Raw genomic sequence first — 16,022 nt, forward strand, 5'->3', positions numbered from 1 at the left:
CAGGATTCAGGACCGATCGAGAAGTCAAGAACAGTGTTGCGGAAAATACGCAACAATATTGATTAAGCGTTTATATTTGCATTTGCAGACATAATGTGGTAGCTATGTTTTAGGTTCAACGTACTGTTGAGATATGTTGAAAACCTTGGCACAATCTATCACCGATTTTGACCAACATAATCTGTTGACACATGTGAGGGAGGTGGACAGAGGAGAAGGCTTGATTCACATTTCAGAGAATTAATTGGAACAATTAATGGGTGTGCCATAAAAAGTAATTGCATTGCCATTGGATCTTTCCTTTATATATATAGAGAGAGATACTACATGGTATCGCCATAGGGGCATTATTACGTTAATATAGCCAAAAGTATTGTGTCATATTGTTTGGTTAAGGTTCACTTCGAAATCCTTCGCCATCTCATAATTTTATCTCCAATGGAATTGGGAAGCATAATTCACTTCCTTCAAGATAAGACCATTTTAGTCACTGGTGCCACTGGCTTCCTCGCAAAAAGTCTCTCTATCTATCTATTTATCTATCTATCCCATGATACTAAACTATATCTAGTTACCATGTGTTTCCTTGTATGTTTTTGCAGTTTTTGTGGAAAAAATATTGAGGGTTCAACCAAATGTGAAGAAACTTTACCTTCTTTTGAGAGCCAGAGATACTGAATCTGCTACTCAACGTTTACATGCTGAGGTGAATGTACAAAGATTTACAACTTTATTAAATTTCTCTTTTCAGTCATCAAAAATTTAGAATACATCATATCAAAACCTAACTTACCAATATTAATTGGCTATGTGTAAGGTAACTAACCGCAGGCACAAACTCTATAATGTATTTAGAATGATGACTGATATATAGACACTTTGCAGTATATCAAACATTTCATATATTAATAATTTTTCTTTTTCTTTTTCTTACCTATCACATCATTATTATCGCCGTTCATGCTTCTATTTCTTATTTCTCTTTTTTCTTTCTGAGAGTTAAATAATGATAATATATTTGGTGTTCATTAATTATTTTTCATATATTTAGTGTGAGATTAAAGATTCATCAACTAGTTTCAACTAACAATTGACACACATATAAGTAAGGATAATGATAAACATCTACCCCATTTTAAAATGAATTGGTTGAAAGAAAAGAGAAATAATTAAAAAAGAAAGTGTAGAGAAAAAAAAAGGTAATAGATAATGTAATGGAAAAAAAAAAGAAAGTAAAAAAGAAAAAAGGATGAAAATGAGATGAAGGAAGAAAAAAAAAAGTGTGTCTCCTATTTTCCTATAAATTAATAATGTATTTACACCAACAAATCACCTAGCTAGTCTATACAAATTTACGAGTAATCTATTTATTTTGACTGATATATGGCTTTTGGGTGTTAAGTAAAAAGCTAAGTAAGGGAAAATTTTAATGGACAACAAACTCTATTCAAAATCTGAAGAGATATGATAGGTATAATAGATATTCAAAGTTCAACTATCACACACCTAATATATTTTACATAGCATTTTTAATTAATGATGTTATTAAATCAGTACGTCTGATATTTGATCGCGCTATTATAGGTTTTTTTTCCTTTGTAGATCATAGGGAAGGACTTATTTAGATTGCTGAAGGAAAAACTTGGTACAAGATTCAATTCCTATGTGTCAGAAAAGTTGACAGTAGTACCTGGAGACATTTCTCAAGAGGACTTGAATTTGAAGGACCCAATTCTAGGGGAAGAGATTTTCAACGAAACAGATGTTATAGTTAATTTAGCTGCAACAACTAATTTTGATGAAAGGTACTATATATTCGAGATATAATTTTAAAACCATATATATTTATGTGTGTCTCTATGTTCACATACATTTATAAATAATCTTTTATTTCTCTATAGTTAAAATTACACTTTTTTTTTTCTCTTATGCCTATTAAATGCAGATATGATGTTGCATTGGGTATAAATACATTAGGAGTTATGCATGTGTTGAGCTTCGCCAAAAAATGCGTCAAACTAAAAGTGCTAATCCACGTATCAACAGGTTAGTATATATATGCATGCCCATGATAATTAAAATTATAACTGATTCGTATCTCACATTCAATCTTCCAAATGATTCTCTCATCAAAATAAATGGGGCTGATCAGATGGCAATACACTCTCTGTGATTGTGGAGATGATTTTTGGGTTCAATTTCTGTAAAATTCATCTGTGGATAGAAGTGAGAAACTTTATTTAAACGTGTATAATTTCATAACCGACTTGAACCACAGTTTTTTTTAGGATATATCATGATTCTACCATTTGAGCCAAAGGCATAATTACCAACAAAAAAAAAATCAGTATTCAAATGCATATATATCATTGCAGATGTCCTTTTTGCCTCAAGGTTATTGCAACTAGTTATATATTAGGATCACGTGTTTGATATATTATACTCTTTACAAAAAATGCTTATAAAGTATACACAGTGTAGATTGTAGCATCAATATTGTGCCCACCTTGTTGACATATATAGCTAGTGTTTAATTACGATAGAGTGTGGGACCTATGCTACATTCATCATAAATTCTAATCTTGAATTTGTCGTGAGACTATATAGCCATTATGTCCATGGAATATCTTGATCGAGTAAATTTTCCGAGCATTTCTTTATTGCTATATATCTTGCAGCTTATGTATGTGGAGAAAAAGAAGGACTCATACTAGAGGATCCACATCACTTTGGCGTGTCACTAAATGGAGTGCCCGGACTAGACATTGATATGGAAAAAAAAAATGTGGAGCAGAAATTGATTCAGCTTAGAGAGGAAGGAGCCACAGAACATGATATTGAATTGGCCATGAAGGACTTGGGTAGTGAAAGGTTTGTTCTAATTATTGTACTACTCCCCATGCCAACCTTCTTAATTCCCTGACCACTGATTCATTTTTTTACAAAGTATCAGCTAATTAATAATGTTGAGAAATTTATAATTGTGTGTTTTGCAAAAAATTACTTGATATCTTGCAACATTTCCATTTGATCCCCTTTAACAATTACCAAAAAAATGGAATATATGTATTTGTTTCTTGATTAAATATTAGAGCAAAGATGTATGGATGGCCAAACACGTATGTCTTTACAAAGGCAATGGGAGAAATGCTTGTAGGAACTACAAAGGGAAACATGAACGTTGTAATTGTACGTCCCACAATGGTTACTAGCACTTACACAGAACCTTTCCCTGGTTGGATTGAAGGTTTAAGGTAAACCATCGATCACATCACATCTTGTCTTATTGTGTCCACGCATATAGTTTCAATTATATATATCCACCATCTTATTATGTTCCCTTGGTTCGCATTTCAAGAAAGTGGCATTTAGAAATGGAAACACAACCAAAACTTTCTCATCTGATTGAGATTTTTCTACAGAACCATAGACAGCATAGTTGTTGCGTACGGTAAAGGAAAACTAGCATGCTTCCTAGCGAATCTTAAGGCAGTTTTTGACGTGGTAAGTCACTAATTTCATGTTTGATTTCATATTAGAAAATTGATTGTGTCCATAATTGATTTTAGATATATTTTTATATATTTAATTTTATGTTAAAATAGAATTCATAATTGATTATGAATTGATACAATTTTAAATAATTTCTGCATTAGATTCAAAATTTTGTGTTGAATTTTGCCTTTAACTTGATTTTATACTAAAAACATTTAAACATAAATCATATCATTTCAAAATCAATGTTAATCAAAATTAACTTTACAAAATCAATTTTATCAATGTTTATTCAAACAAAACTCTTTTCTTCTTTTATTGGTACTAAGAAAATTTTCCTCTCATTCTTTTCAAAATAAGTGGATACATATATTAATGCTGAGTTTGAAATAGATACCGGCTGACATGGTGGTGAATACAATGCTAGTGGCCATGGTGGCTCATGCAAATCAACCTAGTGATATCATCTATCATTTGGGTTCCTCTGTTGTAAATCCGGTTAAGTACCTTAATCTTCGAGACTATAGCGTAAGATATTTCATGGAAAATCCTTGGATAAACAAGGATGGAAAGCCCGTCAAGGTTGGCAAAGTTACCATATTGAGCAACATGGATAGCTTCCGCAAATACATATACATTCGTTACCTGCTTCCCTTAAAGGTACTTCAAATCCTTAATTTCTATAATTCACATATACTTTCATAGTTCTAATTTTCATGCAATCATTCTCACAAGTCACAAGTAGCAACATCATGTGGACTTTAATTACTTGAGTTTATAACATTCTTTTAAGCCAACAAATATGTGCTTAATTTTAATTTGTTTGCATTTAATAGGGGCTAGAGCTGGTCAATGCAGTTTCATGCCAGTATTTTCAGAAAATGTATCTTGACTTCAATCGGAAGATCCGTACTGTCATGCGATTGGTTGAACTTTACAAGCCTTACTTGTTCTTCAATGGGGTGTAAGTAAATTATAAGCAGCCAATAAATAAGATATTGAAGAACTTGTTTAATGGTAATATTCATTTTCTCATTAGAGTGCTTGTTTTGTGCACAGGTTTGATAATATGAACACAGAAAAGTTATTATCATCGGCAAGACAAGGTGGGGTAGAGACGGAATTTTTTTACTTTGACCCAAAAATGATTGATTGGGAGGACTATTTCATCAATATCCATTTTCCTGGTATCATCAAGCATGCCTTAAAGTGACCCGTAATTACGTACTATGCAGAAGCCGTTTTAGCGTTTATCATTTGAAGCTTGAATTTGTTGTATTCAAATTGGTGCTGGCGAGTTTATATGTTTGATATATTATATATATGCAGTGAATATTTTGTACTTTGTTCCTCAGTTCCTTGTCCATGTTAAAATTGAGTTTTCTCAGGTATGGAGTTGGAGACACCCAAGTGCGCTAAATTCGCTGGTTTCTCTGTTAATCATATGGCGTTCAATTATTATTATTATTATTATTATTATTACTATAAAACAATTTCCTTTAGCACCAGGCACTGATTAAGCCATAAAAAATCAGAAATAGAAAAAATATTATAACATTTTCTAATAAAAAATTATTTATTTATTTATCATTAACCTTTGACTCCAAAAAAAACTAATTAGTTAACATCATTTAATTTTTCTCTATTAAGAAAATTTATAAAATGAATTTAATTGTTGAACTTCAGTTCTGGAACAAAGTAACGAACTTCATAATTGGACTAGTTGATGATTATTCATTCATTGCATAGAGTCCAGCGGAAGGCAATGTACAAGCCACTATAACCACTACCCTCTTTGGAACCATGACTGAAACCCCACACAACCTCTGACATAATTACAACAATGAGATTAAACAGTATAACTTACTTTGTGGGTCTATTGGGAGGGGTTAAAAATGTACCCTTTTAATTATCTTAAAATCATGTGTAGTCACCCCAAAGCAGGTTGCTGCCGTTTATCTTGCCACCAGTAACCAAAGCAATCAAACAAAGGCCAAGCCCATGGAAAAATTTATCATGAAGGAGGAGACCTCTCTTTTCTTTTACCAGCGATGGAAGTGGCACTGTTTTCATCAACTTGGGAATCCAAGCTACTAACACCATTAGAAACAGTAGCGACAGCATCATGACCACTTGGCCGAGTAATGCAGAGCCAACATCTCGTGGACTCACAGCTAGTGCCTGATACTAGGGGTACATGCCAATAACCTTTTTCTGATTCCTGAAACAAAAAAAATTCACATTATATACAACAGAATTTAGAAACAGTAGTCAAGAAACAAAGTAGTTATGAATTTGATAGAGGCTTAGTATACAGACATTTTGGATGCTTAAGTATTTAGGATTTTTATGTTTGCAAAGACAGTTTTAGATGCTTTGGCATGTATAATGCTGTTCTTTTACATCTGTTCTGGTTGCACTTAGCAATCTTTAGATATCCGACTTGAATTTCCAAATATATAGCTTCACCAATTTCTAAATTATTTTCGTAATATGAAACTAATTAAGAGGTAAAATTAGCAATTCATAAAAAAGGCGTTAACAACTCGTGCTCAAGCATCTTGAGATTCTTATGGGGTTTGAAAGGGCATCACATGCCCACACACATTGGTTGTTTGGGTTGAAGAAAAGGGATTTGAGGTATGTATGATTAAGCCATGCCATAGTAATTAAGAATAACTCTCTGTTTCAGCACCAATTTTAGGAAACAAATAAAACTGTCATCATAAAAACATCTCACCCCGATGCCTGAAAAACGGACTAAATTCTCTTTCACAACTTATATGTACATTAGAGGTAAAAAAAAAAAATAAGAATATACTAGGGCATTTCATTATCAAATGACAATACAAATTTCCTGCTAATAAGCAGAATACGAGAAATGAACCTAGAGGCTAGAGGGAAGATGGTAGACCAATTGAGTCTCGGGCCAAATTGTAGGAAGATATACACTAGAATGCGTATGAAAATGGTTGAGGTGGCAGGGCCTGGTGGGAGTTAGTTACTGAGTAACATCCCGAAGGCATAGAAGAATGAAATTGATTAGTTAGGGGTGGTTAGTTAAGAGGAGAAAGGTGGGAATGACTACTCTCTTCAAGCTGTAAAGCTGAGGGCATACTGGCATAGGTGTATTCTCTGTAGGAGCTTTGCTCGGGAAAAGAATAGTAGCCTCTTTCGCATTTCTGTTTTTCATTCCTTCTATGATCTATTTATGTTTTGAAGCTTACATTGACTGAATACAATAGAATCCGTTTACTCTGTCTTCAATATTGGGTTCGTAAGTCCTAACTTCCTATCATCTCCACTCAAATACCAAAAGATCAAAAATACTAAGCTGTCACCCAGAAACGAATACTAAGTTTCTAACACATTCCCAGCAGGAACAGTAGAATGGCCACTACAAGCATTACCTGGATAACCAATGAATATGATGGTGGCATCTGAAGTTTTAGGTTTCCTTTCACAAAAGTGTAGTGAACCTGTACATAAAAAAAAAAAAAAAAAAAATAACTTATCACAAAAGCAAGGGCATGATATATAAATCGTGAACAGCCTACAGATCAGATTTTGGAGTATAGACAGATGGGCCTTGAAGGCTCCAACGGGAAACAACTACTGCTATGTCAAACATTGGAAGATGCCCTAAAGGGAATAAAAATTATGCATGATGTTTCTCAAACGGCTTGAAACATATCAAACTGTTTTATCTCAAATACCCACTCCCCGCCCCTTTCAAAAATCCTAATCACACAGAAAAAAGGTACAACAAAATTTAATATGCACAAAATCATAAAATCGGAATAAAAACTCTCCTGAACTGGCATTAGAGTAAACAATTTCAGAAAAATGTAGATGAGTAAAAGTGCCCAAACAGGTCGCACAGAGATGTAATAAAGTTTGAAAACTAAAATTTATAGGAAAAAAGTTCCCATACAAGACCCATTTTAAAATGTGAACAAACAAGTCACCCATAATGATAGAGTACGAAAATCCAGAAAAATAAATAAATAAATAAATGGTCTTGCTAACCAGTGTCTTTAGGGCATTGATTAAGGAACTAAAAACAAAAAGTATTTACTATAAAAATCATAGCAGAACATAAAAAATATTATGGGCAGCGCAATTTTGCACATCCCAATAAAAACCTTTCTTTTTTTAATTTCTTAACCAATGTCCTAAGGACACAGGTTAGCATTTGCCGTAAATAAATAACTTGCCTGATGTCTTTCTTTCCACTGGTTAAAAAAGTTGCTTCCTATGAGTTCAAATATGTGATCTCGCATTTCATCATTTGTCACAAGCAAGCACCTAAGTTTAACTGCAGCAAAGAGCCAATACCTGAAACCCAGAAGATTAATACAAGTACATCAGTGCCAAACAGAGAAAAGATTATAACATATTCATGAACAACACGAAAAGAAATTTTGACTAAATAATTATCAACTATTTGAACCTTAAATGATACAACCGGTTACATTTTAGTCCTTAAAAAAACTTAGCTTTCATTTAGTCCTTCTCAGTTATTCATGTCTGAGTTCACTTTAATCCCACCAATAGCTTCATCTGTCTAATGCAGAAAAGCATCATATATGGCACATCAAATGTGAATCAAATCTTACGTGGAATGCTATATATTGCATAGATGACTTGATAAACTCAAGTTCTAAAACTGCATGCTCTAATTTAGAATCTTAGACCAACAAGAAAACAAATGCATACACACACAACTGAATACCAAATAATAACTTAATCCCAATAGAAAAATAAATAAAAATTAAGGGCTAAAGAGAAACTATTATTTTTAAAACCAAATAATAAAATATCATTTAGGCATGTACAGTAAAGAAACAGCCAAACAATTCAAGAAACAATTCTATTGTCCTAAGATTAAAAGTAAAAAACATATGCAAAGCTTAATACATTTATTTGGAAATTTACCAATCATCATTGGATCCATTTGGAGTTGTATACAGTACACCATTTTTCATCCACTCCTCCACCAGTCTTCTGCTAGAAGGATTTTCCATCAGCCCTCTTAGACGCTTGTTGTGCAGCACAACAAGCGGCCATTTCTTCCCACTCCGATTGTACAGTTCTTTCACAACATCATCAAGCTGCACTATTACAAAATTAACAATACAAACACAATTAGCTGCATAAGCAATAAAGCTTACTTACCATACAAGAGCACAAATTTGCATAACTTGTTCAGACAGTTAAGGTAAAGAGACTCTATAACTTAGGCGTACAACCTGAGAAATGTTGAATCCACCATCGGCAAAATTTTGTTGGTAGAGCCCAATATTTGCTCCATCCACTATAGCTTCATAAGAGGCATGCTTTTCAAGCCAGGCCTATAAGGATCAAAGAAAAGTATAAAAAACAAGCTATTATACCTAGACTAATAATAATAATAAGAGTAAACAGTATATACATTGATATTTGATAGTGTAAAAGGTTTTTGTACACATTCATCCAATTAGTTTGTTGATTTTAACAACAACTATCTTAAAAGTCATGCCTAATATGATTTCTGATTGATAGACACTCGGACAATGCATAAAAATTAAACTCAAATAATAACATATCATCATTCATCTCATTTAAAATTGTGTCACATTGCAGTGAGTGGAGAGATCAATCAACCACACCTGAAATTCACTAAAATTGGCCTTGACCTCTCTTTCAAAGGCCAAGGCAGCAACAGACCCTGCAAACTTCTCCGTCTCCACATCATCAATATCAACACAAACCAATTGCTGCCCACAACAGCAACAATGCCCATCAGCAACAACACTCGTTCTGCTCACAACCCAATCCCCTTTCCCAACCCATCCCTGACCATGCCACCCTCCCCCATTCCTCAAAACTCCCTCTTTAACTCGCCCGGCATCGAATTCTGCCTCACCAACCTCAGAGGCCTTGCTGCCCCGAAACCACTCCTCAATAACCACCGCAGTGGACTCACTAACACACCTCACAGAGCTCCTAAGCCTGTGCAAATACTCATACACCTTATCCACTCTACCACAACGCGCACTCACCTTCAAAAGCGCGGCGAGTTCTGCCTCTTCTAAGCTCACTCCAACCCCATTCATATGCTCCTCCACCTCATAGGCCTTATCCGCGTCAAGCATTTCACAGAAACAGAACAGAGCAGGATCGTAGGTTCTTAGCCTCGGCAAAGCGTTGTTATAGTTCTTGCCCATGCTCTTCACCAACTCGAAGGCGTAATCCGCGTCGCCTTTCGCCGCAGCGAGGCGCGCGACGGCGGTGACGGTGGCCTCGTTGGGGAGGACGGCGAGTGCGGACATGTGGCGGAAGGCGCGGAAGCCGTAGTCGAGGGCAGTGGGCTTAAGGGAGGGGTCGGCGACGGAGTTGGAGCAGAGGTAGAGGAGGGCGTTGAAGTGGTGCTGGTTGAGGCGGGTGTTGTTCGAAACGGCGTCGTCATAGAGGGATATCGCGCCGCGGAGGTCCTTGGCTTTGGAACATGAGTTCAACTCGAATTGGAACTTGGTCTCGGGGTTTCGGCAGCCTTTCTTCTTCTTCTTCGGGTGCTCCTCCATTGAAGGGTCAGATTCGGAAGTTTTGCTGTGAGGATTTGCAGTGTTTAGTTAGTTTAAAGCCCTAGATGGCGGTTTTCCTTTTCCTGGGCTTCGTTGCAAAACGATGGCAGTTACTCGTGATTGGGGCCCAAAATCCATGGGCTTGCTCTTCGGCCCAGACATGGATATGGAGTGACATTGTGACAATGTACTTGTTATATGGTCACCTGGGTTTGGTTGGGATGAGAGGGAAAATGAAATTCAAATTAATTGATTTTAATTAGTTCACTTTAGTTCAGATTTCAATCTGCCTAGACTGAATCAAATCTATCTAAGATTTCAATTTGTCTAAGCTGAATCAAATCTATCTAATATTGAATGGATTAACTTGATTCGGGTCATTGGATACCAATCAAAAAGTTATTTTGAAAAAAAAAATTAAGACAACAATTTTTGTCTCGAAATTGATAGATAATGTTTTTTTAAAAAAAGTATAAGCAACGTATTTTAGTGTAATTGACTTACACCAATAAAATAATAGCATAAGTTATAAATAATAATATATGATTAATTGATTAAATCAAAAAAATAATAGATGGTTGTTGTTTATCTAAAACACTTAATAGTAAGTTAGGCATTGAAAAATAAAAACTAATAATAGATATATAATTGATTTTGTTTGGGTTTGAGAAGTATTGTCCAATACTCGAACCAATCAACATTGAGTTTCAATGGATTTGATTTGAGTTGAGCTCAAGATGAAAAAATAAAAATCAAATCAATTTAAATGGTTCGGTTCGAATAGTTGGAATCATTGAATTGATTCGGATCAATGAACACCCTAGGACAACAACTAGATATACTTCAAATTACTAATGACATGTAGGGGTGAAAGCAAAGTAGGCTACTCGACAGAAGCATACGGTTTAGCCTACATCAGACTTAGGTCAAGTTCAATTTTCTTAAAAAATAAATCAGATCAAATCTTTTATGAAAATTTAAAGAAAGTCAAGCTCTAGGCCATTCAAAAAATCTTATGGGCCTAATTGAGAGACCTATTTAAAACAAAATAAACTTAACGGTTATCATCATAATAATAATAAGTTTGTTATATTGCATTAAATATTATCTTTATTATGCTTTTTTAAATGTTAAATATGTTGATCTACATGGAAAGTCAAGTTAAACCTTACAATTAATTTGATTAAAATATAAATTTATATCTTATTTAAAAGTCTTATTATAAAGTATATTTTAAAATAAATTATCATGGATGTTATATTAAACCTTTAAAGCATGTTTATATCATATTCGTATAAACAAGTTAAATTTTATTTTCACAAAACCTAACATATATATTTTTCACATTTGTCTTGATGTTAAATCATAAAAAAATGGACCATCAAACATAGCTTGTAGGTCGAGTTAGAACTTTTTAAAAAAGACTTTTGATAAATAATTAAGTCTGACTCAAATAATATATTTTTAACTAAGCCCAAGCCTAGTATAACCTAGCTTGATCTAGCTCATTTCAACCCCATGATAGCATTTTTTGAACCACATTTAGAATAGATTAATCACTTGTATTTTAGGATATAAAAGTTGCAATTGTTAATGTCTAAAAAACATATTAAAAATGTGAAACTAAGCAAACTATGAATATATCTCCCTTATTTGTTTATGAATTGAGAAAATAAATCATGATCTGACAATGTAAAATAATGTCATCTAATTACAAATTATTATGTGTGATAAGTTTATTGATCTTTATAGTAATTATTTTAAAAATCTTACAAATAATGATTTATAATTAGTTAATAGTGCAAAAAAATTACATCAACAACACATAGTCATTGAACTCTTATAAATTCTCTTTTAATGTTTTATCTTTCTTTAGTCTTCTTAAATATTCATTCATATTTACCCTCTAAATGTTCCATTTCTCTCAAATAGCCATTGGCATTGATTGAAGTGTTTTATGGGTTAGCTTGGTTCAAATTTATTATACATTTTCTTACAATATTTAATGCATGTTAGGAAAAATAGTTGAGGAGAATGATTCAAGACCTTTCTATCAATCTCCTTCCATGTTTAGCACCTTAGTCAATAATAAATTTTTAATACTTTTACAAATTGGGTTAAAAACAAATGCAAACAAAATGAAAAATTGATATCTCTTGTTTAATAAACTTAATTATACAATTAAACATCGAGGGCATGGTAAGGTATTTATAATTATGATTAAGGTTTTGGTTTTGGACTTAGAAAAACATTTTAACTCGTTAATTAAATTGTTAGCTTATTTCCATTGCGATTTGATTTGGTTGTAATTTTTAAGTTTATTTTTTTTCTTTTTATTGTTTGTATAGTTCTAGGGTTATAAGGCATAATAATCTATTGTAACTAAAGATCGCATTTGAACATATGAAGTGTGCAATATCATATCATATAAAGTCATTGTTATATGAATTAAAGAAACTTAGTTAAGTCAATTGAGTAGTGTGTATGTGTTGTTGGTTACATAACATGTGTAATTGTATTTTATTATTTGAATGATTTTACTATTATTTATGCAATGCTTCTTTACTTTTTAGTGGTATATATTGCATGGAAAAAAATGTTAATTCAAAAGAAGTAAAAAGAAAATAAAAAAATCTTAATTTTACAAGTTTTAATGACTAAGAATGTTATTTTCAAATAAATTGAAAAACATTTTTTTACTAGTATTTAATATTTTTCCAAATTCTTCCAACTTTGGTTAGTCATATTTAATTACTACATTGACTAGAAATACATTTTAATGACTATGAATGCTATTCTCAAATAAATTGAAAAACATTTTTGGTTGGTATTTAATATTTTTGCAACTATTTCACAAAAATTCTTCTTATTTTGCAAGACATATTTTATGACTATATTGACCAAAAATATTTTAATGTCTAACAATGTTATTTTCGTATCAATTGAATTGTTAGCATTTAAAATTTTCTCTATAAGATTTTCAAAATTTCTCCTCCTCCTTGGCCAATCTTATTCTCAAGTTTTTTTTTTCCCAAACATAACTTAATCCTTAAAACAAATGCATCCTAACAAAGAAGAAAAAGAAACTGTCCATTGCCACTTGCAATATTGAATGGAAATTTTTACATGTATTCATGCTAAATTCATGGTAACTGACAACCAATTTCTACTTTACTCATTTAGTTCAGTTATTTTATAACCATTTTTTTTTGTCTATATGCATTTGAGATTTGTATATGGAGTTAAAAAGTAGCACCTTGCATGCAAGATAATTATTTTCAACCAAAATACTTATCTTCCTTACCGATTTTCTTCTCCAAGGGAGCTACATTTATGCATCTTGTAAAAAAATGACCATGTCAATTCTCAAAGGACTCTTGCAAGGATACATGAAATCATTGTTTGACGAGGTAAGAAAATTTTGTTTCAAGTGTTTTAATTTTCATTTGTGTTTAACTATTTGCTAGTGATATATCTAGAATTGTCATCTCTTGAAAATTTTATACCTTTTATTTTGTAGGGATAACCTTAAAAGATTGTTGTTTCTTAATTTTCATTGTGGGAAAAACCTTAAAAGGTCTTTGTAGATTGAATCACTTGTAACCTGTCTGTCTCAGTATCCAAAATTCAAATTACATTGAAACATTCTTCCTTTAATCATTTCAATGTTTTTCTCTTTAGAAAAAAATATTCAACATGCAATGCAAACATTTAACATATTTATTTATGTTTTTCACTTGAGTTGTAAGTGAATATGTTAATATTGTAGTTTATTTTTTTTTATTTTGTTTTATAACACTAAAAAATTATTGTTGAGATGTTTGATTGTGTTTTAGTTTGTTATTACTTGTAGGGGGTGGTGAATGATCAATTTAACATGATTGTGGCTTTGAAACGCATTGGAGAACCAGATCGTGTGGTGCAGTTGATAGAAACATATTTTTCAAATGTTGAAAGGATCCTTTTTGAGCTTTCGCGTCATGTGTAATGTTGTTGGTCTTTTCATGTTTTTTAGAATAAATTATTTATGTTTAACAAGTTTCTCTAACCAATATTTTTATATCTATAGTGATAATCCAAAAGTTAGCTTTTGTAAGTTGGCATCTCTTGCTCGTGAAATAGAAGATAAGAGTACAAGGTAATGTGCAATGTCTATCTATTGTCATGTTGGGTCTTAAAAAAGAGTTTTGTGTAATTTTTCAAAACTTAATTACTTAGACATACTCCTTCATCTAAAGATGTAACTATGTAAAGATAAGGTCCAGATTATAAACTTACATGTGTTTCTCATTTGACTTTAGTTTATCTCAAATACTGCATTTTTTAATTTACTTGTTATAGGGCCATACAAATTTCATTGCTATAATCTTATTATACTAATTACCTTACATGTTTTTTTTTTTGTGTGGTGTTTATTGCTTATAATTATTGGTATTTTTCCCTTTGGTATTGATGACCTAAAATGATTTGCTTAACCTAAGAATCACTTTTATAATTTAGCCTAAAACAATGCATTTGATTACATCAATTCACATATACAAACATACATGCATATGCACATTCACAAGTTTTCACATACATACTCTAGATATAAGTTTTCCCAGTTTAGTTACTCAATTTTAGACCTCAAGTTATTAATGAGCAAAAAGTTAAAGATGTATAATGCATAATGCTTATTTAAATACATTAAACATTTACTTAATAAGTGTATTATTGTTTCTTACCATGCATGTTATTTTAGAATGATTATTTATGAGTGTTAAAGACAAAATTTTCAAAAAGTTAGGTTCTTCTATAATATTGCTTATTTTTATTATAAGGAAGATAACAAGTTCACTACTAAGTTTTTTAACATTTGAAATTACATTTATATTTGTAATTGATGTTTGCAGTATTGGTGCAGAGCAAATGAAGCTTGCATGTTCTGATGTCATCAAAGCTTGTAATGAGAAGCACCAAGAAAAGTAATTTTTGTCTTTTTTATTCAATATTTTATTTTTCTCTCTCTATACAATACATTCTTGTTATCTCTTACAACACTTTTTATTGAGAAAAATTGAAAAAAAAATTGTATCCTATACGAAGAATTAATCAATTATATATATATATATATATATATATATAGAGAGAGAGAGAGAGAGAGATAGATAGATAGATAGATAGATAACAATCTTGTCTATTTATATTTTTCCTCTTATAAAATTCATTATCACTATATGCTTATTGTGTCATTTGCCTATCTTAGGGTATGCGGTTGTACTTGATTTCATTATCATTATATGAAAATGACTATATATATATATATATATATTCTATTTCATTCATTGCTATCTAGATATTTGTACTTTTAATATTGGAAAAATATGAAATTATTGATGTCTTGTGTTTTATATAGTTTCAAACTAAATTTTGTTTGTAAACGTTGTTCAGTTTTTCTCGATCCATGTCATGGTTAAAAATTGAGTTTAGTAAGACCAAGAACAAGTTGGAGGCCTTTGTACAGGTTTATTACTTTTTTTCTTTTTCATTTTAAATTCTTTAAAGCACACTCGTACATTAAATGCATGAAAGGTTGCTTTTCTTTGCTTGAATTTTCTAAGCACATATTGTATAGTAATATGTTTGATTACTTTATTTTATTTACAGATGGAGCGAAAGATTATCAGACTTGAGATTTCTCAATCACCAGCTTCTACTTCTCAATCACCAAACTAGAGTTTATATGTCATTATTATCAATTCTTCTTCTGATGGATTGAATTGATTTTGCTTTTGAAGTTATGTTGTTTTGAACTTTTGGAAGATGTTGAATCTTGTATCTTTATTTGCCTATAAAATAAATGTCTTCTTAGAAGCATCATGGTTTTTCCTATATTGGTTTGTCCTCTTTTTCATTGTATTGTGTGTTTTGTTGACTTTTTTTATTTAATTATAGTTCTACTGTATTTAACTTTCTAGTTAT

The 16,022-nt window shown here is 31.8% G+C and overlaps 3 protein-coding genes across 3 annotated transcripts; 2 read left to right on the plus strand and 1 right to left on the minus strand.

The window, feature by feature from the left end:
- The first annotated feature begins 315 nt into the window (after positions 1-315).
- Positions 316-4,849, plus strand: LOC114375451 (fatty acyl-CoA reductase 3-like). Its single transcript, XM_028333232.1, has 10 exons — positions 316-517; positions 603-706; positions 1,603-1,805; positions 1,946-2,046; positions 2,679-2,871; positions 3,093-3,254; positions 3,423-3,504; positions 3,889-4,155; positions 4,332-4,459; positions 4,555-4,849. The coding sequence occupies exons 1-10, from the start codon at positions 439-441 to the stop codon at positions 4,706-4,708; spliced, it is 1,473 nt and encodes a 490-aa protein (XP_028189033.1). The 5' UTR covers positions 316-438; the 3' UTR covers positions 4,709-4,849.
- A 335-nt stretch (positions 4,850-5,184) lies between these two features.
- Positions 5,185-10,106, minus strand: LOC114377373 (proteinaceous RNase P 2-like). The gene is made up of 6 exons (XM_028335849.1): positions 9,147-10,106; positions 8,748-8,849; positions 8,434-8,609; positions 7,713-7,833; positions 6,906-6,974; positions 5,185-5,716 (listed from the first exon to the last, which is right to left on the minus strand). Exons 1-6 carry the CDS (start codon positions 10,059-10,061, stop codon positions 5,510-5,512), a joined length of 1,590 nt encoding a protein of 529 aa, XP_028191650.1. The 5' UTR covers positions 10,062-10,106; the 3' UTR covers positions 5,185-5,509.
- A 3,253-nt stretch (positions 10,107-13,359) lies between these two features.
- Positions 13,360-15,881, plus strand: LOC114375081. The gene is made up of 6 exons (XM_028332830.1): positions 13,360-13,471; positions 13,915-14,045; positions 14,131-14,199; positions 14,954-15,025; positions 15,492-15,564; positions 15,708-15,881. The coding sequence occupies exons 1-6, from the start codon at positions 13,412-13,414 to the stop codon at positions 15,774-15,776; spliced, it is 474 nt and encodes a 157-aa protein (XP_028188631.1). The 5' UTR covers positions 13,360-13,411; the 3' UTR covers positions 15,777-15,881.
- Positions 15,882-16,022: the final 141 nt, after the last annotated feature.

This window comes from Glycine soja, chromosome 11, assembly GCF_004193775.1.
Source record: "Glycine soja cultivar W05 chromosome 11, ASM419377v2, whole genome shotgun sequence".
NCBI classification, from domain to species: Eukaryota; Viridiplantae; Streptophyta; class Magnoliopsida; order Fabales; family Fabaceae; genus Glycine; species Glycine soja.

Coding starts and splice junctions, on each gene's coding strand:
- LOC114375451 (XM_028333232.1), top strand. CDS start 439: ATGGAATTGGGAAGCATAATTCACTTCCTTCAAGATAAGACCATTTTA. Junction 518..602: donor CACTGGCTTCCTCGCAAAAA/GTCTCTCTATCT, acceptor ATGTTTTTGCAG/TTTTTGTGGAAAAAATATTG. Junction 3,255..3,422: donor GGTTGGATTGAAGGTTTAAG/GTAAACCATCGA, acceptor ATTTTTCTACAG/AACCATAGACAGCATAGTTG.
- LOC114377373 (XM_028335849.1), bottom strand. CDS start 10,061: ATGGAGGAGCACCCGAAGAAGAAGAAGAAAGGCTGCCGAAACCCCGAG. Junction 7,834..8,433: donor AATGGATCCAATGATGATTG/GTAAATTTCCAA, acceptor TCTGGGTTTCAG/GTATTGGCTCTTTGCTGCAG. Junction 5,717..6,905: donor CATATTCATTGGTTATCCAG/GTAATGCTTGTA, acceptor TTTTTGTTTCAG/GAATCAGAAAAAGGTTATTG.
- LOC114375081 (XM_028332830.1), top strand. CDS start 13,412: ATGACCATGTCAATTCTCAAAGGACTCTTGCAAGGATACATGAAATCA. Junction 13,472..13,914: donor TGAAATCATTGTTTGACGAG/GTAAGAAAATTT, acceptor TATTACTTGTAG/GGGGTGGTGAATGATCAATT. Junction 14,046..14,130: donor TTTGAGCTTTCGCGTCATGT/GTAATGTTGTTG, acceptor TTATATCTATAG/TGATAATCCAAAAGTTAGCT.